The sequence below is a fragment of the Brassica napus genome, chromosome A3 (assembly GCF_020379485.1).
Source record: "Brassica napus cultivar Da-Ae chromosome A3, Da-Ae, whole genome shotgun sequence".
NCBI lineage: Eukaryota > Viridiplantae > Streptophyta > Magnoliopsida > Brassicales > Brassicaceae > Brassica > Brassica napus.
The window spans coordinates 23075323-23100493 of NC_063436.1; the positions used below are offsets into that span (position 1 = coordinate 23075323).

The 25171-nt window shown below is 37.7% G+C and overlaps 2 protein-coding genes and 1 long non-coding RNA gene across 4 annotated transcripts; 1 reads left to right on the forward strand and 2 right to left on the reverse strand.

Annotated features, from left to right (window-relative positions):
• The first annotated feature begins 2763 nt into the window (after positions 1-2763).
• LOC125607097 lies at positions 2764-3170 on the forward strand. Its single transcript, XR_007338402.1, has 3 exons — positions 2764-2894; positions 2967-3002; positions 3046-3170. It is a non-coding gene; the product is annotated as an uncharacterized LOC125607097 (long non-coding RNA).
• A 13781-nt stretch (positions 3171-16951) lies between these two features.
• On the reverse strand, positions 16952-20084 carry LOC106419024 (ubiquitin-like-specific protease ESD4). Of its 2 annotated transcripts, none has more exons than XM_013859770.3 (9): positions 19323-20084; positions 19132-19208; positions 18945-19038; positions 18764-18862; positions 18384-18473; positions 18165-18284; positions 17866-17969; positions 17489-17561; positions 16952-17365 (listed from the first exon to the last, which is right to left on the reverse strand). In XM_013859770.3, exons 1-9 carry the CDS (start codon positions 19941-19943, stop codon positions 17303-17305), a joined length of 1341 nt encoding a protein of 446 aa, XP_013715224.2. In that variant the 5' UTR covers positions 19944-20084; the 3' UTR covers positions 16952-17302. The 2 variants fall into 2 exon arrangements, with proteins under 2 accessions (XP_013715224.2, XP_013715223.2); XM_013859769.3 differs by having other exon boundaries at positions 19132-19211; positions 19323-20083.
• A 1899-nt stretch (positions 20085-21983) lies between these two features.
• On the reverse strand, positions 21984-24651 carry LOC106419234 (11-beta-hydroxysteroid dehydrogenase-like 3). Its single transcript, XM_013859991.3, has 6 exons — positions 24191-24651; positions 23890-24082; positions 23535-23620; positions 22884-23015; positions 22480-22608; positions 21984-22358 (listed from the first exon to the last, which is right to left on the reverse strand). The coding sequence occupies exons 1-6, from the start codon at positions 24371-24373 to the stop codon at positions 22152-22154; spliced, it is 930 nt and encodes a 309-aa protein (XP_013715445.2). The 5' UTR covers positions 24374-24651; the 3' UTR covers positions 21984-22151.
• Positions 24652-25171: the final 520 nt, after the last annotated feature.

Genomic DNA, 25171 nt, shown 5'->3' on the forward strand with positions numbered 1-25171 from the left:
GATCTGAGTGTTATAGATGTTTTACTGTTTTAGACACGAATTTAGATATCTTAAAATTTCCAAATATCTGGATTCGTTCAATATCTATTCTCCACAAACAAATTTTGAGAAGGGAAATTAGCCACAGTTATTATTATTTTTTTAGAAATTTATATGTTAAAATAATATTTATATGCATTTTTAAATTGATATCCGATCAGAAATAATTAAAGCTTCACGATGAACATAAATATGAGTCATGTTTATGCTTCAGTCAATCAAATAATTCAATGAGTTAAACCGGTTAATGTGTAGCCTAATGAGATTAATAATCTATAGTTTGTTACGGTTAATAGCTTTTTTTATCTACATATATCAATTGCTAGACAGTTTTTTTTTCCTTCTATAAATGTATACGATGAGAATATAGGTACCATTAGGCTAAATTACTTTCATGAATATTTGAGAAACTAATGAATACTACCACCGTTTTACGAAGAGTGTAGTTTTAGAATTTTAATACAATATATATTTAATTTAGATTTAAAATTAGTCACAAAATGTATTGATTTTATAAATATATATGTATTGATCTCAAATGTTATTAGTTAAATAAGTGTAATTAATAATAAAAATAATATAAATGCATTTCAATTATTTTTTAAATTTCGTGTGAAAAATGTCAAAGTGACGCTCTTTGCAAAACGGAGAGAGTAGTTTTTGTTAGTTAGGTAGATTATAGTGATTAAAAGTTAACTAGAGCTTAGTTTATCATCTAATCCTTATTTATATGTTTTTAATGCTAGGTAATTTATCTTGTGAGTACTAATGAAAATATATGTTAATTTGTAATTATTGTAGAGCTGCTATGGTAAAAAAGAATTAGCTTAATTGAGTGGTTAAGTCACTCAAATCAGTTACCTTAAGGCCCTTAACCAAATAGCTTGTTTATTTAACATTTGCTTGAGCCATTAACTTTAATTCCCTTTTGCATGTTGTTGTCTGTATTGGAATCTGTTTAGCTCTTTATTTACATGTTCTTTCTGTTATTTTAGTTGCTTTAACCATTTCTAGTTTGTCATTTAGGTTGTTAGAAAATCTGTGATTGATTTTTTAACCTAGAGTAAGCACCTATTGCATGTAGATTGTTTACCTTGGCACTCATCGTCACAAATTTTCTGACCTGCTCCTCTGCTAGTAAGTTCTCTACGCAACGATTTATTTTCGCTAGATTTGTTTCAAGGCTCAAAATAAATTTTTTTTTGGTCAACGCAAGGCTAAAAAGAATAAGATGCGTTTCTTTCCGTTTATTAATTGGGCCTGGTGATAAGTGGGCTTACATTGGCATTGTTTTGATTTACGAAACCGCGTTGTTAGACTATCTCCAATGGCTTACTCTATTTTTTACTCTAAAATAGAGTAACTCTATAATAGAGTTTGAGTTTACTCCAATGGTACTCTATTTTAGAGTAAAAAATAGAGAGATAAACAAAAAAAAAACAAATTACTCTATATTTGGAGTAAACCTATTTTCACTCTATTATAGAGTGAGAAATAGAGTACCATTAGAGTATTTTTTACTCTAAACTCTATTTTAGAGTGAAAAATAGAGTGGGGTTGGAAATGCTCTTAGGGATGTTAACATGGATAATTTACCCATGGTTTACCCAAATCCACTAATAATGGGTTAGGTTTTTATCCGTCTAAGATTTATTTGATCGACCATGGGTATTAATTTAAAAATCTATATTTATGTTGGGTAAATACAAAAGGGTAATGGTGTATCCATGGGTTTTCAGTTATATTATTATATTTTCACCACTTTAATTAATTTATATAAAATTTGCAAAAACGTTTTTTCCGTCAAAACCAAAAAATGAATTTTCTGTTAAAACTGTAAAAATTAAATTATCTCACAGAAACCAAATTCTGAGTTTTCCCCGAAACCGAAAAATCGAGTTTTTCTGCCGAAACCGCAAAACTGAGTTTTCCCGCCTAAACCGTAAAACCAAGTTTTCCCGCCAAAACCACAAAACCGAGTGTTCTCGCCAAAACTGTAAAACCGAGTTTTTCGCTAAAACCGCCAAACCCAAATTTCCCTCCAAAACCACAAAACCAAGTTTTTCCACCAAAACTTTAAAAACGAGTGTTCCGACTGAAAACCGCAAAACCGAGTTTTTCCGTCAAAACCGCGAAACCGAGTTTTCCCGCCAAAACCGCAAAACCCAAATTTTCCGCCAAAACAAAAAAATCGAGTTTTCCTGCAGAAACCGAAAACCCAAATTTTCCCGCCGAAACCGAAAATTGTGTTTTTCCGCCAAAACCGTAAAACCAAATTTTATGCCGAAACCGCAAAATCGAGTTTCCCACCAAAATTGATTTCCCGCCAAAATGGTAAACGAGTTTTTGCGCAAAAACAAGTTTTTCTATAAAATTGTGAAATCTTGTTTATATATTAAAGTTCACATTAATGATGTTAATATTATATATGATCTTTTTAGAATAAATAAGATAGAGTATTTGTACTCCCTACACACAACTTCACCCCTATTTGCACTCTATACCCTATTTCTCTTCAATTTTTTTCCCCCATCACTATCATTTTCCCTCAATTTAATGGTATTCCATTGAGCTAATTTGCTCAATAAGATAATACTTTGGGTACCCAATACCATATTGGGTTATTTTTAGGTTTGGATGTTTCTGGGTTTTTGCAGATTGGGTATAAACTGGGTTGGGTTATCTGTGGGCTGGGCTGGGCTGGGTTATTCTACCCTAACATCCCTACGTGTTGTTATAAGGAAGCGTCGAGAATAGAGAGATGGGAAGGTGCAGGAATGGAGAAAAGAGATTGAAACCCTAATCTGGGCAGGAAGATGATGAGGATGCGGAACCTGGGATCTGTGTGTGCGAAGGTAGTGAGAAATATCCGAAAATTCTCATTTCTCTTTGATTAGAAATCGTTAATTGATCTTTGTTTGTTACAGCTTGGACGCAGTGGGACGATGATGATGAACACGGAGGTGAGCTCTGCTTTTTTAACATGAAATCTTTTATTCTTTGGAGGAAGATTGAATCATTATTATTTTTTTTTAGCAGCGAAGGAGGAGATGCGACAGCACTGGAGGAGATTTCGAAGGGGGATTGCGAGGCGCTCTCGGGACTGGATGGAGAACTTTAGCCAGATGCTCTGTTGAGATATTTCTCCTTAAACCAATTAACCGGTTTATATCTCACTTGACTAATTTAACCTAGCACACTTCCTGATGTTGTTTGAGTTTGTTAAAGACACAAGAGAATTTTTGACCCAGTTCCCTTTCGGTACATCTGGGGAGAGGACGGCACTCTCAACGATTCACTAGTATCAAGTGTTTACAAGAGCTTTCTTTACACAACAACCTCTGTGTCTCTCTATTCACCTAGAGACAACACAACAATGAGCTAAAGACCTAAGCTCACTGAACCTGTGTGTATAAGAGATGAAACCCACACTCCCTGGAGAAGAAACAGCCTGAGACTCTTGACCAGATCTCCCTTTGGCTTCTCCTTGTAGATACTCCTTCAAACTCTTCTCTTTGCTCTTGCTTCTTGCCTCTCTCCTTCTCTAATCTCTCCTTATGTTAAATGAGTGTTAGGAGGCAAGAAATTAGGTTTAGAGACTATATATAGTGTCTCCCTAAACCTAATCACTAATGGACTTTCGACCATAATAAAGCCCAATAAGTCATAAACAGATTTCCCATAACTTAGCTTCTCAAGTCTTGTGCTTTCCTCAAGTCTTGTGCTTTCTTCTCAAGTCTTGTGTATATCATAACTCAGCCAAGAAAGTGTTATCCACCAAATTGCTCATAATCAACAAATCTCCACCTTGAGCTTTTGGTCACCTGTGCTTACGAAATCTGTAACTGAAATATCATCTCTATGTCGATTTTCCTCAACGTAAGATGAACCTGAGACTTCCGTCATAGTCTCAAACTAGTGAATCATTCCTGCAACCCTTCCAGCTCCACCACCAGAAATAAGCAGTCATGTCACCTTTACCGGTGACCCACAGCACTAACAGATCAATCCTTGAACTCAACATGTACCGCCATCAGTAATAATGGAACACGCCGCCTAACTCACTGCTAGGAAGACTTTCGACACAACCTCTTGTTCAACTTATTGAAACTGCCCTTGGCTTCCTTTTCAGAATTGACCATCTGAACCCTTTGTCGATTTTCCAGACTTGACCATCTGAACTTCTAACTTCTGCGAGGTGATAACCGACAAACCATCTCGCGCTTCCCCTGTCTCAACTCAGTTGGTGACATTGAGTGTCACCAGGCACCTCTCAAAGCTGTTGCCTGGTAAACTCTTTGTCAACATATCCGCAGGATTTAGAGAAGTATGAATCTTCTGCACCTTAGCTGAACCATCCTCCACCTTGTCCCTGATGAAATGCACTTTATTCTCAAATTGCTTGGTCCTGTCATGATGAACTGGATTCTTCGCCAAACAAATTGCACTCTGCGAGTCACAATTTAACTTGAAACTCTCTGACTTTAACCCCAATTCCCTGCAGAAAATCTTCAACCAAATTCCCTCTCTAGCTGCCTCTGTGAGTGCCATGTACTCTGCCTCAGTAGTTGAAAGAGCCACAACATGCTGAAGAGTAGACCTCCAACTCACAGTATTACCACCAACCTTGAAGACATAACCAGATATTGACCTTCTCCTGTCAAGATCTGCAGAGTAATCTGAATCACAAAACCCTTCAATCTCAAACTTGTCTGACCTCTTGAAGTTTAGACACACATCTGAAGCTCCCTTAAGATATCTAAAAATCCACTTAACCGCAGACCAATGACATCTTCCTGGATTTGCCATGAATCTACTGACCAAACCGACCGCATACGCTAAATCTGGACGAGTACCAATCATGCCATACATCAGACTTCCCACTGCACTTGCATAAGGAACTGAACTCATCAACCGTGTCTCCACAACCAACTCCTCAGGAGTCAAACTCTTAAGCTTGAACTGTAAATTAGATGGAGTTACAACAGCCTTGCAATCCTCCATGTTAAAAGTTCTCAGCACCTTCTTAAGATACCTTTCCTGTGATAGCTTCAGAATACCCTTGTTTCTATCCCTGATGATATCAATCCCTAGGATTCTAGATGCTGGCCCTAGATCCTTCATCTCAAACTTTTCCTTCAAACTTGCTTTCAGCGCTTTGATCTTCTCCATATCCCTTGCAGCTATAAGCATGTCATCAACATATAGTAAGAGATATACCATATCATCAATACTTGATCCCTTAGTGTAAACACATGGATCCTTCCTGCACCTCTGGAACTTTTGAGAGACTGCTTTAAACCATAGAGAGACTTCTTCAGAAGACAAACCTTGTCTTCATTTCCTTTCTCTATGAAACCTTCTGGCTGCTCCATGTAGATGACTTCATCAAGTGTACCGTGTAAGAAAGCAGTCTTGACATCCAGTTGCTCCAACTCCAGATTGAAGTTCACCACAATTGATAACATGATTCGAATAGAAGCATGCTTGACCACCGGAGCAAATATCTCATTGTAATCCACTCCCTCAACTTGTGTATACCCTTTAGCAACAAGTCTCGACTTATACCTGCGATCTTCCACTCCTGGAATACCTTCTTTAATCTTGTGAATCCATTTACACCCGATTATCCTTTGGTTTTCCGGCTTTGGGACGAGCTCATAAGTATCATTCTCATCCAGAGATTGCTTCTCCTCTCCCATAGACTTGTACCACTTATCCCAGTCTCTACTCCTTCTAGCTTCTGCTAGTGACTTTGGTTCATCTATCTCCAAGCTTTCTGCTGTTGCCAAAGCATAAGCTACAAAATCAGATCCTTCAAACCTCGATGGTGGTCTGATGACTCTCCTTTCTCTGTCTCTTGCTAACAGATAATCATCAAAAGACTCCACGTGGCTCTGATTTTCCTCCTCTTCTTCCTCAGATTCCTCTTCCTCTTCTGATTCAGTTTCTGATTGTGAACTTCCCGAAGTATCTCCACCTTGACCAGTAGATTCTCCACTTCCTGAAGCTTCTCCACCTTGACCGGTAGACTCTTGAACTGAACCAGTTGTAGTCGGTCCTTGGATCAGATCAGTGCTAAAAGTGACTTTCTTCTTCTTCTTAGATTTAGTCGCTTCCTTCTGATCTCGATCTTTATACAGCTTCTCCTCATCAAAGACTACATTCCTGCTGATAGTACACCTTTCCTCATCTTGTAACCACACCCTGTAACCTTTAGTACCATGTGGATAACCCATGAAGAATCCCTTAACAGCTCTTGGACTTAGCTTGTCCTCTGTTCTGTGTACATAAGCAACACAACCAAACCGCCTGAGATGATTGTAATCAACCTTTGACCCTGACCATACTTCCTCTGGAATCTGAAACCTCAAAGATGCACTAGGGGACCTGTTTATCAGATAAACCGCAGTCGACGCTGCCTCAGCCCAGAACTTCTTCTCTAACCCTGTTTCTGCCAACATACACCTGATCTTATCCGCTATTGTCCTATTCATCTTCTCAGCCACTCCATTCTGCTGTGGAGTATAAACGCAAGTCCTGTGCCGTTTAATCCCTGAGTCTTGACAAAGCTTATCCATCTGATTGTTGCAGAACTCCAATCCATTATCTGTCCTTAGACACTTGATCTTCTTCTTTGTTTGATTTTCCACAAGTGCCTTCCACTCTGAAAAATTCTCAAACACCTCATCTTTACTCCATAAGAATCTGATCCAGACCTTCCTTGAGTAATCATCGATGAATGTAAGAAAGTATCTACATCCCGACAGAGTTGGCTCATTTGAAACCGAGCCCCATAGATCACTGTGAATGTATTCAAGAATACCTTTAGTAGTGTGTTTCCCCTCTGGAAAGCTTTGCTTGTGGGACTTTCCAAGTACACACTCCTCACAAAAATCTAATGTGTGGACCTCCTTTGAGTCTAGATAACCTCCTTTGACCAGTAGATTCATGTTTTTCAGACTCATGTGTCCTAACCTTGAGTGCCATCTGTTTATCAAGTTCACTTCAGCTCTGACTACAGATGCTTCTCCCTTCACCACCGACCCTTGCAAATAATAAAGTCCATCTTGATATTTCCCAGAAATCACCTTTTGACCATTCTTGTAGAAAGTAACCATGAAGTCTTCCCCTTCATACTTGCAACCGCTCTTTTCTAACTGGCCATAAGATATGAGATTCCTGCTCATGGTTGGCATATATCTCACCTCAGTCAAGATAACTGTAGCTCCTTCTGAGTTTATGATCTTCAGCTTGCCCATACCTTTGACTTCACTTGAAGTATTGTTACCCATCAATACCTTTCCACCTTCAAACTCCTTGAAATCAAATAAAGCATCTCTATCTGGTGTAATGTGGAATGTACAACCAGAATCCATGACCCACTCACTCTTGGGGTCCTTTTCACTTGCTGTCAAGATCATAGGAAACTCCTTTTCCTGAGCAACATTTGCAGAATCAGTTGCTCTCCCATTCTTCCTTTCAGGACAATCTTTCTTGAAGTGTCCTTCCTTCCCACATACCCAACACTCTCTAGCTTTCTGTTGATTCCTTGGTCTAGATTTAGACTTTGAATCCCTGCTCTTGGATCTTCCACTCGACTGACCAGAACTCTTCCTCTCAGGTCTACCCCTGGACACAACCAAACCTTCTGCATTTGACTTAGCCTTTCCAATGAGCCCCTTTTCCTTTAGCTCAACTTCCTTGGCATATGCAGAACTGGTTACTTCATTCAGAGTCAGTGTTTCCTTCCCATTACCGTATTTAAGTGTATGAACCAGTGAGTCGAACTGCCTTGGGAGACTCGACAGGACCTGGATAGCTTGGTCCTCATCACTCACATTAATGTTCAAACTCGCCAAATCGTCTACCAGTTTCAGAAACACATCAAGATTCTCCTCTACGCTTTTGTGCTCTTCCATCTTAAAGCTGGCAAACCTCTGCTTCAAATAAATTCGGTTAGGTAAGGACTTGGTTTGATAATCCCTTTCCAGAGCCTTCCACACTCCTAGAGCTGTTGTCTCCTTCATAACTGGATGGAGAACTTTAGCCAGATGCTCTGTTGAGATATTTCTCCTTAAACCAATTAACCGGTTTATATCTCACTTGACTAATTTAACCTAGCACACTTCCTGATGTTGTTTGAGTTTGTTAAAGACACAAGAGAATTTTTGACCCAGTTCCCTTTCGGTACATCTGGGGAGAGGACGGCACTCTCAACGATTCACTAGTATCAAGTGTTTACAAGAGCTTTCTTTACACAACAACCTCTGTGTCTCTCTATTCACCTAGAGACAACACAACAATGAGCTAAAGACCTAAGCTCACTGAACCTGTGTGTATAAGAGATGAAACCCACACTCCCTGGAGAAGAAACAGCCTGAGACTCTTGACCAGATCTCCCTTTGGCTTCTCCTTGTAGATACTCCTTCAAACTCTTCTCTTTGCTCTTGCTTCTTGCCTCTCTCCTTCTCTAATCTCTCCTTATGTTAAATGAGTGTTAGGAGGCAAGAAATTAGGTTTAGATACTATATATAGTGTCTCCCTAAACCTAATCACTAATGGACTTTCGACCATAATAAAGCCCAACAAGTCATAAACAGATTTCCCATAACTTAGCTTCTCAAGTCTTGTGCTTTCCTCAAATCTTTGTAACGACCCTAATTCTGTATTAGTCATGAGTTGGTTTGTTTCAAATATTTGGTTTAACTAAACCGGCAGCGTTGGTATAATTAATTAGTGGACCAACCAAGTGTGCTTACCTAATTATATATAACACACGTATTGTCTTCTTCCTTGGGGGCCGTCAAACATCGTGGAGAGTGTGAGGGCTCATGATGCATCGTCATTCTCCTCCCCCATGTCTTATGTCGATGTGGAGATTTGTTTTCACCACCACCACTCGTCGTTCTTTACAGAACCGGGACCATCGCCGTCATACCGCATCACCAGTTCACCACTCCAACGACACCATCCATGCCGCTGTCGTTAGCCGGAGCCACAGCCGTAACTGTCAACCACCGTTATGTGCCACCATGGGCCGCGGGTCATCGGAGGGGCACTTGTCACCGGAGTCATCGCAAGTCTTATTAAGTCTGCATCAGTTTTCGGGTGTAGTCATCTCGTACGTACCAGTTCCGTAATATAAATTAAGAACGTGACCGAGCCGAAAGGGCGAGAAGGCACATGGAACTGGATCCATCGTCTCACCACCACCTGGCACCAACCACCATCATCACTTGTTATCTAAAAGCCGTGTAGCTAAGTGTTCTTCCTTCTTACTTGAGCTACAAGCAACCTTCATGGCATATAATTAACTTTAATCGTGCCATGCCATGCGCAGGAAGAAACATGGAACTTTAGGTGTGAATTATTCATGCTAATATAATGCTTAGACCGAGAGACATATTCGTTTTGGGTATTTCCTGATCCATTACCAATATTGGCTAAGGTGAGGGTCTTTTCCCGAGCTTCTCTTACACGGCTTAGGACCTCGAATAAGTATAATTTATTTCTAATGTGTTCCGTCTGTGTGAAATCGAGTCTGTCATTGCTTGTTTAGTTTTTAGGTTCTTTGCTTAAACCGGAACTAGGGTTGTTAGATGGTTCAATAGTGCTTGTTCATTTATAATTGATAATATATATGTATATAGTATATTGAGGTGATTTGGTTGATAGCCGACTATGGATATTTCGGCTGGAGACAGTACATTGGGTGTGGTGTTTGCTGCGGCACAGCGTAGTCGACCTGTTGTGCCAAGGCGTGGAGGTCGATAAATCGTCTACGGGCGTGTGTTACCGAGCACATATTCGGTGGTGTTTTGGCCTGTTAGTGGGCAGCGAGTGTGCACCTCGCTAGGACCATTGTTTGATCTCTGGGTACTTTAGGTACCGTGTTTGCAACGTGTTAGGATTAAATTATATTTATTCGGAGTGCTCTGTCCGGGTCCATGGACTTCGGGTTTAGTATCCCCATACCTCATTGAGTGACTTACCTGTTACTCACCCCTCTCTCTTCCCCATTTCAGGTGAGACTGACGAGTATATGATATTTGGATGGATTGGTGCTACTGGAATTTTTATTCGGATTTTTATTTGGGCTTAGGGTGAGTGGAGTTGTGTATATGGGCCATTTTTATTATGAGATATTGTTGGTGGCACGCTGTTCTCCAGATAGGAGGTAACGGGTGTCACAATTTGGTATCAGAGCGGGGTTCCGTCCCGGCCTCGACCCGGGATGGCGATTAGGGGATTCGGTTTTCTACGTTTTCTTTTTAAAGTATAAAATACTTTATATATATATATATATAATAAAAAAAAAATGTTTGCGAAGTTCTTTTAGCACCATTCGATCCAGTAATTACTAACTCAATTGTCTCTTTCTATGACGATGAGAAAAATCATCGTCATTCATCCTTCGGCTAACAGGGTTCTACACAGATGTTCAGCAGCAGATGTGTGATGTCTCAGTTCGTCAGTTGTCTCAGGAGTGTTATCAGTTCCTTCGGTCATGATTCTGAGATTATCCAGGAGTGGATATGTGACGTTTCTGTTCCACCCTACTTCAAGCAATCGTTCCACGAGTTTTTGATACTGGAGATTATGTGGTGTGACGTATGAGCCATTGGTTGGCATGTGTTGTTTTTGTGTACGAGTATGTTGACTATTTTGGAGGTATGTTCAGTTTGTAAACTCGTGGGGATCGCTTTTGGATTGGGAGTGCGGCAGCTTGCGTTGTATTAATACTGGAGTTACGCTCGGTTTTGTTGTTAGTTTTTAGCATTGTTGATCGTTTGAGAGATGTGTCAGTCAAACAACTGGCATGGGACGTGGGAAGTATTTATATTCATCGCAGTGTACCAGCTATGCTCGGAGGACTGATTTGTTTGGGGACTCGTCAGGGATAGAGCTACGATGTCATCCTTGGGATGGATTGGATGTCACCACATATTATAGTGTTAGATTTCCTGAGGGCAAGAGTTGATATTGCTGGAGCAAATGAGAGTTTTTATTGCATGCATGCTACATGCTGAGGAGTTATTGGATAGAGGAGCGCAGAGACTTTTGGCGATCATTTCAATGGTTAAGAATGTTGGACAGTATGAGTTGTAGGATATTTTGGTTATTGCAGATTATGAGGATGTAATAGTGGTCTTTGGAACGGACGCCACCAGACACAAGAGACGTTCTTACGATTGATTTGGAAACAAGGACATCACTGGTTTTACGAGTTCTATACCAATTAGCGGTAGCAGAGATGACCGAACTGAAAGAGCATATGGAAAATTCATCAGACATGGATTTTATCATACCGAGTACTTCACCGTGGGGAGCAACATTATTGTTTGTGAAGAAGAAAAATTAGGGTTTCAGAATTTGTCTCGACTACAGTGGTTTGAACAAAGTGACCATTAAGGATAAGTATCGTTTCTTTGTATTGATGATTTGTTGTATTAGCTGCATGGAGGTTCATGGTTCTCGACGTTTGTCTTAGCATCGAGATACCATTAGATGACTACAGCTGAGGAGTATGTACAATAGATATTATGAATTGTAGTGATACCACCGTTAGTATTCTTGAAGATTATGTATGATGTCTTTCGTGAACACTTGGATAAGTGCGTGATTGTATTCATCGATGACACCCTAATTTATTCTCGGAGTAGAGAGGAGCATGCTGAACATTTATGGATTGTGTTAGGTAAGCCTGAGGAGAAGAAACTGTTTGCTAGATGAGTGAGTGTAGTTTTTAGCAAAGAAAAAAAAATGGATTTTTGAGTCATGTGGTTTCAGAAGCAAGAGTTGCTGTCGATTCATAAAAAAAAAAAAAAAACTACTACAATTTCATAGTGGCCGACACCAAAAAAAAAAGTACGGAGAGTTGAAGAATTATTATCACTGCCTGGTATGAAGAAGGATGTAGCTACATTGTGTCACCATATCAGACTTGTCAGATGGTCAAAATAAAATATCAGATATTATCGAATAATTGCACAATCTACTTCTTCCAGATTGAAAATGAGATATGTTGATTATGGGGTTTCTTATTGGACTATGGAAGTCAAGTTTCATGAAGATTAATGTATGAGCGAACATGAACCGTCTCTCTAAGTTAGACTCAAGAGGGCATCCTCAGGACTTGTGCTTAGCTCGCGGAAGAAAAAGAAATTGAGGAAGATTCAGCCACTGGAATAATTCATGTACAACAACAATTATCACTTGGGCATTCAGATATCACTTTAGGAGGCTTTTTATGGAAGGTCATTCACACACATCCTAGACCAAAGTTGGGAAGCACTATGACGTATAGCAACCAATGGTTTAAAGGACATTGAAGCAAATATAAATGCTCAATAACCACCTAAAGGAAGTTGATGACTAAAAAAAAAAAATGCAGTTAATACTGGAGAAACTTGGAAGTTCAGCTGGATAATTTAGTGTACCTAAAAATAAAGACATTTCAGAGAGGATTTAAGACTCGGGAGCTAAAGGAAGCTTAAACCTAAATATATGTGACCGTACCCCTTTGAGGAACAATGGTTTATAGATTACAGTTATCAGCAAAGTTGTCAGAATTCCATGACGGGTTGGTATTGAGGAAGGTCGTGAGAAAGTCATAGTTTATTTTATAGCAGCCACGACGTGATTTCGGTAAAAAAACAAAAAAAAAAAAAGAAAAAAAAAATTTGTTTACACCTATTCAGTCAGTTGAGATTTTGGATTAACAAGAAAAATCGGTTTAGGAAATGATGACCATGTTCGTCAAAGTTTGTTAAGAGAGAGAAACAAGATCCAGGAAGAGATCCGCGAGACCGAGATTCATAAGATGATTATCTATCCAAAGCTTTCTCAGGATGGTATTAGATAACAGGTTCATGATTTGAATTCGAGGACGAATTCCATTTAAGTGGGGAAGAATTGTAACGACCCTAATTCTGTATTAGTCATGAGTTGGTTTGTTTCAAATATTTGGTTTAACTAAACCGGCAGCGTTGGTATAATTAATTAGTGGACCAACCAAGTGTGCTTACCTAATTATATATAACACACGTATTGTCTTCTTCCTTGGGGGCCGTCAAACATCGTGGAGAGTGTGAGGGCTCATGATGCATCGTCATTCTCCTCCCCCATGTCTTATGTCGATGTGGAGATTTGTTTTCACCACCACCACTCGTCGTTCTTTACAGAACCGGGACCATCGCCGTCATACCGCATCACCAGTTCACCACTCCAACGACACCATCCATGCCGCTGTCGTTAGCCGGAGCCACAGCCGTAACTGTCAACCACCGTTATGTGCCACCATGGGCCGCGGGTCATCGGAGGGGCACTTGTCACCGGAGTCATCGCAAGTCTTATTAAGTCTGCATCAGTTTTCGGGTGTAGTCATCTCGTACGTACCAGTTCCGTAATATAAATTAAGAACGTGACCGAGCCGAAAGGGCGAGAAGGCACATGGAACTGGATCCATCGTCTCACCACCACCTGGCACCAACCACCATCATCACTTGTTATCTAAAAGCCGTGTAGCTAAGTGTTCTTCCTTCTTACTTGAGCTACAAGCAACCTTCATGGCATATAATTAACTTTAATCGTGCCATGCCATGCGCAGGAAGAAACATGGAACTTTAGGTGTGAATTATTCATGCTAATATAATGCTTAGACCGAGAGACATATTCGTTTTGGGTATTTCCTGATCCATTACCAATATTGGCTAAGGTGAGGGTCTTTTCCCGAGCTTCTCTTACACGGCTTAGGACCTCGAATAAGTATAATTTATTTCTAATGTGTTCCGTCTGTGTGAAATCGAGTCTGTCATTACTTGTTTAGTTTTTAGGTTCTTTGCTTAAACCGGAACTAGGGTTGTTAGATGGTTCAACAGTGCTTGTTCATTTATAATTGATAATATATATGTATATAGTATATTGAGGTGATTTGGTTGATAGCCGACTATGGATATTTCGGCTGGAGACAGTACATTGGGTGTGGTGTTTGCTGCGGCACAGCGTAGTCGACCTGTTGTGCCAAGGCGTGGAGGTCGATAAATCGTCTACGGGCGTGTGTTACCGAGCACATATTCGGTGGTGTTTTGGCCTGTTAGTGGGCAGCGAGTGTGCACCTCACTAGGACCATTGTTTGATCTCTGGGTACTTTAGGTACCGTGTTTGCAACGTGTTAGGATTAAATTATATTTATTCGGAGTGCTCTGTCCGGGTCCATGGACTTCGGGTTTAGTATCCCCATACCTCATTGAGTGACTTACCTGTTACTCACCCCTCTCTCTTCCCCATTTCAGGTGAGACTGACGAGTATATGATATTTGGATGGATTGGTGCTACTGGAATTTTTATTCGGATTTTTATTTGGGCTTAGGGTGAGTGGAGTTGTGTATATGGGCCATTTTTATTATGAGATATTGTTGGTGGCACGCTGTTCTCCAGATAGGAGGTAACGGGTGTCACAATCTTGTGCTTTATTCTCAAGTCTTGTGTATATCATAACTCAGCCAAGAAAGTGTTATCCACCAAATTGCTCATAATCAACATGCTCTGCCTTTTACTTTGGATACAAATTCTGTAAGATTTGCTTTTTTTTTTTCCTTAATTTTTCATCTTGAATTGAGTATTTTTTTTGTTTCTTCCTTTCCACAGTTGGCGAGTATCTCAGACCTTACGATCACCAATACCTTTATGAATGTATTGAGGTAAAATCAAGTTTTCTTATCACATTTGCAACTTAAAAATTAGTTTTAAGCTGTTGGATTCATTCTCCAGGAGGCGGATTCTGATGTGCAAACTTACTTGGAACGGATAAATATTGCTGAGCGTTCGCTTGATGCTGTCTTGAACCTAGAAGACAAGTGCTTTGGGCCCAAGCACTGACGAGGACTACTTTCTAAGATTTCACTATCCTGACCATGATTGTGTTATTTAGAATACACTAATCTATGTTTTAAATTTCATGATACACTAATGTGTTGCTCGAATGTTTCTGTCGATATTTGTCTGTCTGTCTGTCTGAATTAACAACAGTTTTTCATCGTTTTTGTGTTGAATGCTTTCAACAAACACGCTTGAGCATTTGCATCCAGAACTTTCTTCTTTTCTAGATTATCTCGGTCTTAGTCTCTAATGAATCTAATTTTTTTGTTAGTTTGCTGATTAAACTGATAGAAAGTATAACACCTATTTATGTGACAATGTAAATCGTTGATTTGACAAGTGTTAAAAAGAAAAAGAAAAAAAAAGCTTTAGCTGAAATAGTGAGGAGATATATAAAGTTTTGGGACCATGATTTTTCTAACTCTGTAAGATCTCATTAACTATCCAGAAACTATTGAACTGCATCATTGGAATAGTAATATGTTCAAGTCAGAGAGTTGGATTCATGTCCATTACATCTTCTAAAAAGCTTGCTACAATTTGCCATGATTCAGGTCCATGTATCATCAGCTCCTCACAATGGGAATCGCATGCCGCATAGTAACTATATTTGTAGGGACTCAGAGGTGTTGTTGTGGGAGAGGCTTGCCTTCCAAAGCTCTTCTTTCTTAACCCAAGGAGAAACCTCGGTGTTGCAGAGCTCCCTTAGGAGAACCAAAACTCCGTGTCTCTGTCTAGATCTTTTGAGCTAGAGTTCCAGTGGTCAGTGTCTTGAGAAAGTGCTCATGATATTCTCTCCAGGACCACCAGTTCATGGACGATATTCTCGCCTTCCTCTTGGATGCTAGTTCCATTCTCCATAGTCATCCGAGGGACAGAACGTAACCATTCAGTGGTCGCAGTTTCATCTGAATATATTCTGAAGGCCTACAATGACTTACATTAACAAATGAAGAAAAGGGAGCGGGAGACATATGAACAAGTCACTGATTTTAACCAATATTTAAAAATAAGTTAGACAAACAATAATCGGATTTTATATTCCCTCATTGCATCCAATTGACTAATACGCATAATCATCTAAACACTGAGACACCGAGCTTGTTTCAAGATGGACCTAATAATCCTTTCATCACCACAACTTAGAAGAGCCAATCCCCACGAATCGTTCACGCCACTCTCTGAACTAGTACTTCCAAAGGGGGTGTTCCTCATCAACAGCTTAGATTTACCTTGACCCATCTTCATCACAAAATCTCAATAAACTCCATCTTAGAAAGGATGAAACCGTCAAGGAGAGGCTGACGTAGAACCTATTAGTGACAAGTCCAAGCAATGCAGGCATATCCGTAAAAGATAAAGTGAGCTCATCTACACCTCATCCTATTGCAACGGCATATACTCCTTCACCTAATTTCATCTCTATATAAAGCATTGTAATGTCAGAAACAATGTAAGAGAAATAAAAACATTACCTCTTCACTACTATCGTCGTCTGTGTCGAGTAGAGACTTGCGATCGTGGTAGTGAGATTCATCCTGCAATGATTCTAGCGAGCAAGAGCTCCTCAGCCATGACATGACCACTGTACAAAGAGACAGAGATGTTAGAAAACATATTTTGGTGTTCCCGCGCTCTTATCAAAAACCAAAGTGGCAAAATTAAAAAGGAAAGCAGCCCTTGTTGTGTCAGCGATCGGGTTGAAAATATATTCTCGTGTGTCGCGTCCAGCGTACACCCTCTCTACGGTTGGTATTTTACTCAAAACAAACGCACGAACCTTAACTCTCAGTCTATGAATTGCATTTTCAGTTTAAGTTTATAGGCCGGGCCTCTGGCTCTGGCCCAGGGCTAGTAATCATTAGCACTGTAGACTGAGGAGACATTAGGAAAAAATATAAATTTGTTATATCAGGGTTGATCTAACCAAACGATTACACTGACTCAAGTGGTTTTTTTTTAATTGGTTTAATAGTCGATTTATGCAATGCAGGATGCATGTCTGAGTAAATTTTATTAGGGAGAGTGGGACTGTAAATAAAAATTATAAATACGCAAATGTGACTTCATTCGCTGTAAAATTTATAACCCGTAACATGAAAACGTGAATTTAGTGTTGCTCATTAAACAGAGGACACAGGTCATCACAAACAACTAAGGTTTCATTATATCAGCTTCATCTACAATTTCAACAAAAAGAAAAAAAAAAAAAAAAAAAAGGCTAAGAGCTCCGTGGCTTGGCTCAATGTTTTCCTCTGCTAAATGCTTCACTTTCACTGCCTAAAAGGAGTATAAAATTTAGAAAGCTTGAACAAATCAACAACGGATATTAAAACAGCACTCCTAAAGTATGACATGCATAAAAGCGCCCAAAGCAACTTCAGTCAGCACGTAGTCTCAGAATCTCTTTAGCCGTTCTTAGACGGAAGTATGGCATGTGTTCCTGCACCAAAGTAATACACTTCTATAATCAAATCCTGGATATAAAATGCTGAAAGATAACCAGTTAACTCTTTAGCTACAATTTTCTTGAAGCATTGAGAAATCTGGATTCAGATTAGATTACCTGGCTGAAATATAGACCCAACCCTCTACTGAAAAAGTCGATGTACTTCAGCATAAACATTCCACAGTCATACCTGAAGAATATATAAATTGCAAAATAATTTTTTTAAAAGATAAAAAGGGATAGAGCTACAACAGAAAGCTAATAGCATTAAACACATAGGCCGTTTGACAAGTTCCAGCCATTCAGAAGTTTGGGGATTAAACTCCCAGAAGGGGCTAGTCTTAGAATATGCCTGTGATTTCGACACCACAACTTCAAGATAATGATATATGAAAATTAAAAGTTTTCCCAATGAACAGCTATGCTTGTTGATGCCATAACTAGTTCCTATACAAATAATCATCAACATAACAAGTTCAAGGATAGTTACATACCCATTTTGTTGTTGGGGAAGGTCTTCAACAAATTCCATATCCCACGAACTAACATCAATGTCTTTTCCGCTTTTTTCCTTAGCTTCGTCGCCCAAATATTTTGCCTGAAACACACATATCAGTTGCAGCATTGGCTATAGGACTATTTTGGTCAGAAAATTTTCACAGTAGTGTTGATCTAAGAAAGAAATAACAGTTCTTGGTAAAAGATATCATCCACTTTGACAGACATTCACTTACTTTTATGAGTGAGATCAACTAAGCTGTATAGAGAATGAGAGTTGGAAACTAAATTATACCAGAGCATTCAAAATCTTGGAATCAACTCCATTTAGTGAATCGAGATACAAGAACTTGCGATCCCTGATGTTAATAACTGCCAAGGTCCAATGCACACCCCTGTGGATGGGAACAAATATCTGTAAAAGGGCAAAGAATGGTTTTAGGATATATAAATCGGTCATCATTTGTAGGATCAACAAAGAGAATCTTAAAGTTAAGTTTTTCAATAACATTACCATGTCACAGTCAATAAGAGCATATCCCAACTTTCTCTGCGTAGTCCATCTCCTAACAGCTTTATAATTATAACCAGAGTCGCTTACCAGCTGAAAGACAGCAATTAGAGAAAGAACAACATGAGTCCAAGAGGATTCATCAACATATAAAAGGGCCAGGAACTAATGTTCATGGGTCACAGAATCCAGAGATAAATGACTACTACAGGGTAGAAACGAGGCAAAGTATATTGATGGTCTTAGCAAAAATCACTATCTTAAAACATACTGCTCATATTATTTCTGGAAGCAAGTAGCGGCTGAACAAACGAACTGACACGAGGGGGGAAAAGATCCACAGTGTTGTTAAGGATCACGCGAGCACATGAAAGAAAACAAACCTTTTTGTAGAAAAAGGTATTGAAGAAATGACACTTCAAATACTTTTTGGGCTCTCTAGTTTCTCGTTCTTTGAGTAGTTCGAGATAGACATTGATAACCTACAAAACAGAAGAGGAAAACAGCAGTGTCATTCACGAGCTATAAACCATGTAGAACTCTAATCAGGAAACAGTAAGTTACCTCATCGTTTAACCATGCAGATGGTGTAAGACATTGTAGAACTTCTCCAGTAATATCAATGTTTGAATTCGCATGAGTAACCAAGACTTTCCTTCTGAAAAGAGGGACGGGACGCATATAGATTGGGTTAGATACAACATAAAACACACAAACATGCTATAAAAACCTCTTTACAAGACAACCATACCTATTTTTCCCAGTAAAGGCATTGTAGACTTCAGCCTCCTCCTCCTCTGTGAGAGGTATAAACGGTTCATCAGGTACCTTCTTTACATCAAAACACACAACAACAGAAATGTTAACAACATTAAACCCCATTTGATAGAGAATCAATCCAAATCGAGTAAGGGCGGGCATTAAATAGAGTAAGATCACCACCTTGAGAGGCTTGTCCACAGGCTTAGGACGAGACTGACGAAGCTGCGACAACCTCTTCTCATTGAACAAAATCTCAAACCCCAAAGCTTCCAACTTTGAGTTCCTCCTCTCTGCGCTCTGCAAAAGCTTCTTATAGGCTTCAAGACTCGAAGCAGCCTCTTGTCTAACTAACGACATTGAATCAAGCATCGAACTTGAAGGAGGCTCAACAACTTCAACGCTTGAATCTTCACAAACTGCTTCCTTTCCAATCTCAATCTCAATCTCAATCTCAGGCTCTTCTTCTTCTTCATCGCCCAAATCGATAACATCTTTATCTTTCGTAAAGAACCTCAACGCATCGAAAGCTCTCCTCTTGAAGGAGTAATCGTTGGGCTTGGGCTTGGGTAAAGCGTATCTGAGGCTGGCTCTGCTGGGGGCGTGAATCTCTCGTCGGAGAGGAGCTTTTGCATCGGGATACCTCGAGATCCTCGAGATTGTGGAAGAAGACGGCTTGTTGGAGTCTGGAGAGACGATTCCGAAGGAGAATCTGCGTTTCTTCTTCGAAGCTTGGGATGGGGATTGTTGATTGAAGTTCAAAGAATCCTCCGTGCGCTTGCGATTGATGGCGACGGCACCCATTAGAGGGAGGGAGGAAGGAAGGAAACTGGGTCAACCACTAAACCCTAGAGATTGGGAAAGGAGAAGCATAGAATGAAATTAGGGTTCTGCAAAATGAGGGTAGAGGATTCTCTTTCCTTTTTTTTTTTTTTTTTAGATATTCTTCTCAAGTTTAATGGTTCTATATATTTATTTTTGGGTTAATTTGTTGAATAACTATATTGGAAGAAATATTAGTTTTGTAGTAAGAGAGTAGAGAGAGATAGAAAGAAAAAGAAGGAGAGAGGGAAGGAAATGGTTAGTTAGTGAAATATAATTTTTTTGTTGGTTATTGGTTCAAATTTCCCTTTATTATTTTTACTGTATTTTATTGAATCATCTTTGAATAGAAAATTTTATTCGATTTGTGTTCATTTTTTTGTTAATTTTTTTATTTTGAGTTTTTTTTTTCAATATGAATCTTGGATATCTGTTTCAAAATCAGATTGTACTGGATGTTTTTTTTTTATCTGAACAATGTAAGAATGAGAGGCAACCAAGAGCTTTTAATGTGATTCAATTGAAGTGTTTGTGATGATAATTTAGATGGTATTTTCCCATTCAACATTACCGGCTGGCGTATGATTGATGAGACAACAAGTTGTAAGTCAAAAACTTGAATGAAAGATGTGATTGAAACCGTAGTATGTAGACTATAGTCATTGGTGTGACGATTTTATGTTGTACCTTTCCTTTATGATGTGGAGTACCAACACAAGATGTCTCATAGACGATACCTCTTTTTTTATTGGAATACTCGGTTAAGGAGATGTTTTGGAGTCATTATCGAATTGTTCTCACTTTTGATATGGAATGTTCGACTAAGCAACAAAGTTCTGTTAATGTGTACGTTTATAAGGTAAGATATAGATCCACATTGTTCTAAAATACTAATTCATACTATGATCCTCAAATAAAGGTACAATCTCCATATATCCCAATGAACTAACTCAAACTAGGCTAGGCCTGGACATAAAATCCGGAATCCAGAATCCGAAATCGAACCGAACCCGAACCAAAAAACCTAACCCGTTATCCGACCCGAAATGTAAAAATACTCGAACGGGTCTTGTAGGATGGTACAGAAAATATCCAAATCCGAAGTGTTATTAACTGAACCCAAACGGGTAACCCAAAAAATCCGAAATTAATAGTTAATATAAATATTTTTAAATATATATAAGTATTTCAATTATTAAATTCAATATTTGTGGTAATATGATATATAATAATAAATATTAAAATTTTAATAAATAATTTAAGTGCACAATTAGTTATAAATAAGTATTTTATAGTTTGCTCATTGAAATAAAAAAAGTCTACTCTCTATAAGACAATACATATTGTTTACAAATAATGTTTGTTTTCATGTTCGATTTAATATTTTATTGTTATTTTATCTATTTTATTTGTGATAGATTAATTTTTATTTACTTTAGATGTTTTTCTTATGGTTCAATTCAATTCAAGGGAATGAGAAAGACAATTCTTTATGGTTTCCATAAAAATACAATATTCATAAGGAATTAATTTTCCTTTATATTTCTTATCATTTTTTTTTGTAGAGAATAACAAATCAAAACTATTTCTCATTATTTTTAAGGAGGAATAATCATTCCCACTCATTCTTTTAATTTTATTCCTCTTCGTTCTTTTTTTATTTGTTCATAGTGTTCCTCAAATGGTTACCAGTCACACTCTTTATGTTTTGATTCAAATTTTTTGTTCTTTTACTTCGGTTATAACCGAACCGATATAACCAGAATCCGTACGATATATGATTACTTTATGGATTTTAAGATGCAATACAATTTTGAACCGAACCCGAAGTGTTATTCTCCGAACCCGACCCATACTAATCAAATTTTAGTATGGGACCTAGGAGCATAAACCCGAAAATCCGAAAATCCGAAAACTCTGATCCGAACGCCAACGGATACTCGAACGCCTAGAACTAACTCAAACTATGATTTTTACTATTCAATGCAAAGAATCTCTTGTTTGTTTGTTTGACACGACTAAAACAAAAGTACCACTACTTAAATTAGATAAATGTAAAATCTCCAAAGTTTATGAAAAAGAATGTTCCAATCCAAACCATTATGCAAACTCCAATGATGATGAGTCCAAGCTTTTGCATTGCGGTTTCAACCTCTATGCCCTAAAAGAACTATGTATTTGTTCCTTTTATCATTCACGTTTGAAATAAGGTTTGATAAAATGGAGGAAAGAATAGTTGAAGATGGAGTTGATTACTTCAGGACACACTGACTTCACCAAAAAGAACCACTTGATCCAACTTGGTGTTTCTACGTATTCTTCTCCTCTACAAACACCTTGGAAAATTGCTTTCGCGCATCTACTAACTGGCTCCGATACCATAAAATCTGAACCGTGCTATTATAAAGAAAAGAAATACAAACACAAAACACATAATTGACTTATTTTTATATAAAACTATTAATTTTTTTTGTTGAAAATTCTAGTTGGATGGAAAATGGTTTGTAAAAGTACTTACTCTTTTTATAATCTCAGGAGTTGTCATATCCGTGGAGATTAGTCCAGGAAAAACAATGGTTACTTTTATATCCGGATTGAGTTCAATTCTCAGTGCCTCATAAAATCCTAACAATGCTGCTTTGCTTGCCTACAACAATAATTAATCAAGTAACATCGGCATTATCAAACTATTAATTAACTCAAAAAATTAATATTATTTAAGTATGTAACTAATACGTCACCAACGTGTGGCCGGTGGAGGTCTACATGTGAATTTGAATGGTGAAGATTCTTTTTGTAAACTAACATATTAGATGTCGTAATTTATAAGAAAAGCCAAACCTTTTTTATATATATATTACAATAAAACATAGGAAATAAGTATGAACATATTTCATATATGTTAAGAAGAAGAAATCTTACAGAATAGATGGTTGCCACTGGGATAGCTATCTTTGCTGCAGCAGAAGCAATCACAACTATTTTTCCTTTACTTTTTCGTAGATGGGGAATTGCATAATAAGTGATGTTTGTTGAGCCCCAGAAGTTGGTATCCTTTAACATATACAGAATTCAAGTAAATAATGTTTACATGTGGAGAAATAGAGCTTGATTAAGTCATTTTTGCACGTAAACAACAAAATATTCCACATAATGTATACATTTTAAGAAAATAGTCGTTTGGATATATGATAAACATACTTGTAATTTTAGTACAAAGGGCCTTTTACATGGAAATTCATAGGATATGCATGAATCATCGATTCACTTATGAAGTTTAAACCATCTAAGTCCGTATTTTGGTATGAGATAATAATTTCATTATATCACCATCCACATTTCAAAACCGGTAAAATGCATGTTATTGATCAAGAAAAGGTTTTAAGTAATAAAGTTATAAAAGTGGTTATATCTATTTTTCCACATATGTATACATTTACTCTTGGAAGTGGTTAAATTTCATGTATATATAATGATGAACTAAAATAAATTCAGGCATTCTTACTTAGTAAATTTTAACTTAGATTTTAGTATATGACAACAATATGAATGTGTCTTCCATTAATAACTCACCATTATAGGATTAGCGTCTTGAATCTGGGAGAAATTCTCAAACAAAACAGTTTGAGATACACCAGCATTATTAATTAAATGGTCCACTGTCAAAATATAACAACTCGATTAGAATAATCCCAACATAACTTAAGTCTTAAATAAGGAACGTAAACATCATTAAAACCCTTATAAATTATTAAAAACATTAATTGGGTCGAAACCGTATATCAAATTTGGGTAAATTGACTAATTTATTAAATACTAATACTTATAAAGATTATACTATATTGATGATAACTTGTTTTAAATATTTCCTGTTAGTTGTTATTTCATAGTACGTGTAAATTTCAGAGTTCTGTATTTGAGTACTCACCTTTTCCAAAATGACTTATCGTCTCACTGATGAACTTCATGCAATCATTAATCTTAGTAACATCACCAGGTATGATGATAACGTCCCGTGAACCTAACTTCCGTGATGTCTCTGCTACTATATGTAAACGATCCTCTCGTCGAGCAACCAAAGCTAGATCTGCTCCTTTCTTCGCGTACTCATATGCAACATGCTTTTTATTTCAGCGAAGAAAAAAAAATATTAACCCAAACATGTCAATTCAGAAGTGACCAAAAGAAAAAAAATATATTCTGTGTAAATCCTAAAGTCAAAACCTAACCTCTCCGATGCCGGAGGAAGCTCCAGTGATGAGAACTACTTTTCCAGCGACATTTTCAACGCAAAGATGCTTACGAACACAATTTAGAAGTTTGATAAAAAGATAGATTGGGTAGAAGAGGAAAAGGAAAATGATGGTAAGAGGAGGCAGAAGAATATTGAGAATGATGTGAAGCATATCCATGTTAGTTGCAAGAGAAAACCTTCCTACTTGACCTTTGCCAGTGATTAAGAGAAAACAAAAAAAAATGTTGATTGATTTCTAAGGCTGTCTCGTGGAAGTCGCCCACTTATCGGTAGCCCAATACTACAAGACAAAACGCTATGTCAGTGAAATATGCGGGAGCTATTGGAATTTAATACATTTTTTAGTCAACATTAAACAAAAACTAGCTTTTGACCCGCGCGCCCGCGCGGATGTATATTTTTCGTAAAATTTATAGTTTATAAATATTAAATAATATATAAAATACATTTTTCATATTACATATTTGCAGTATTTTGAAAACTGGACCGTGACTCGTTCCTCAAACCGATTCCCAGTTGTGCTAAAAATCGTATTTAACTTAAACCAAAAATCTGTGCGTCCGCTAGGGTGTGTTTATTATTCATACCATATATTTTTTATTCAGATCATATATATTTTATTGTATTGTGTTATATATTTTTCTTATTGGATGTGTGTTTCATAAGTTAGATAGTAATATTAATATACAATGTGAATATAATTTTTTTTAAAGATTATATCAATTTAAAATTTTATATATTTATTTTATATCATATTTATGCAGTTATTTTTATACCACATAAATTGAAAAATCAAATATAAATTTGTACAGAAAGTAAAGTATATCTACATATTTTAATCTGAAATTTAATTTGATATTTAATAACATCGACCACCTGAATCTACATATAATCTATTGATTTCAGATTTATTAACATTGGGACATACTATTTGATTCTATCATGCATTATCCGA

What these genes read in the sequence shown, in the direction of transcription:
- LOC106419234 (XM_013859991.3), bottom strand. Translation starts at nt 24,373, where the DNA reads ATGGATATGCTTCACATCATTCTCAATATTCTTCTGCCTCCTCTTACC. An exon ending in CTTCCTCCGGCATCGGAGAG is followed by an intron (nt 24,083 to 24,190) that starts GTTAGGTTTTGA and finishes TGAAATAAAAAG; the next exon opens with CATGTTGCATATGAGTACGC. An exon ending in CAGTGGCAACCATCTATTCT is followed by an intron (nt 22,609 to 22,883) that starts GTAAGATTTCTT and finishes TTATTGTTGTAG; the next exon opens with GCAAGCAAAGCAGCATTGTT.
- LOC106419024 (XM_013859769.3), bottom strand. Translation starts at nt 19,943, where the DNA reads ATGGGTGCCGTCGCCATCAATCGCAAGCGCACGGAGGATTCTTTGAAC. An exon ending in ATACCTTTTTCTACAAAAAG is followed by an intron (nt 18,474 to 18,763) that starts GTTTGTTTTCTT and finishes GCTGTCTTTCAG; the next exon opens with CTGGTAAGCGACTCTGGTTA. An exon ending in CTCTTATTGACTGTGACATG is followed by an intron (nt 18,285 to 18,383) that starts GTAATGTTATTG and finishes GCCCTTTTACAG; the next exon opens with ATATTTGTTCCCATCCACAG.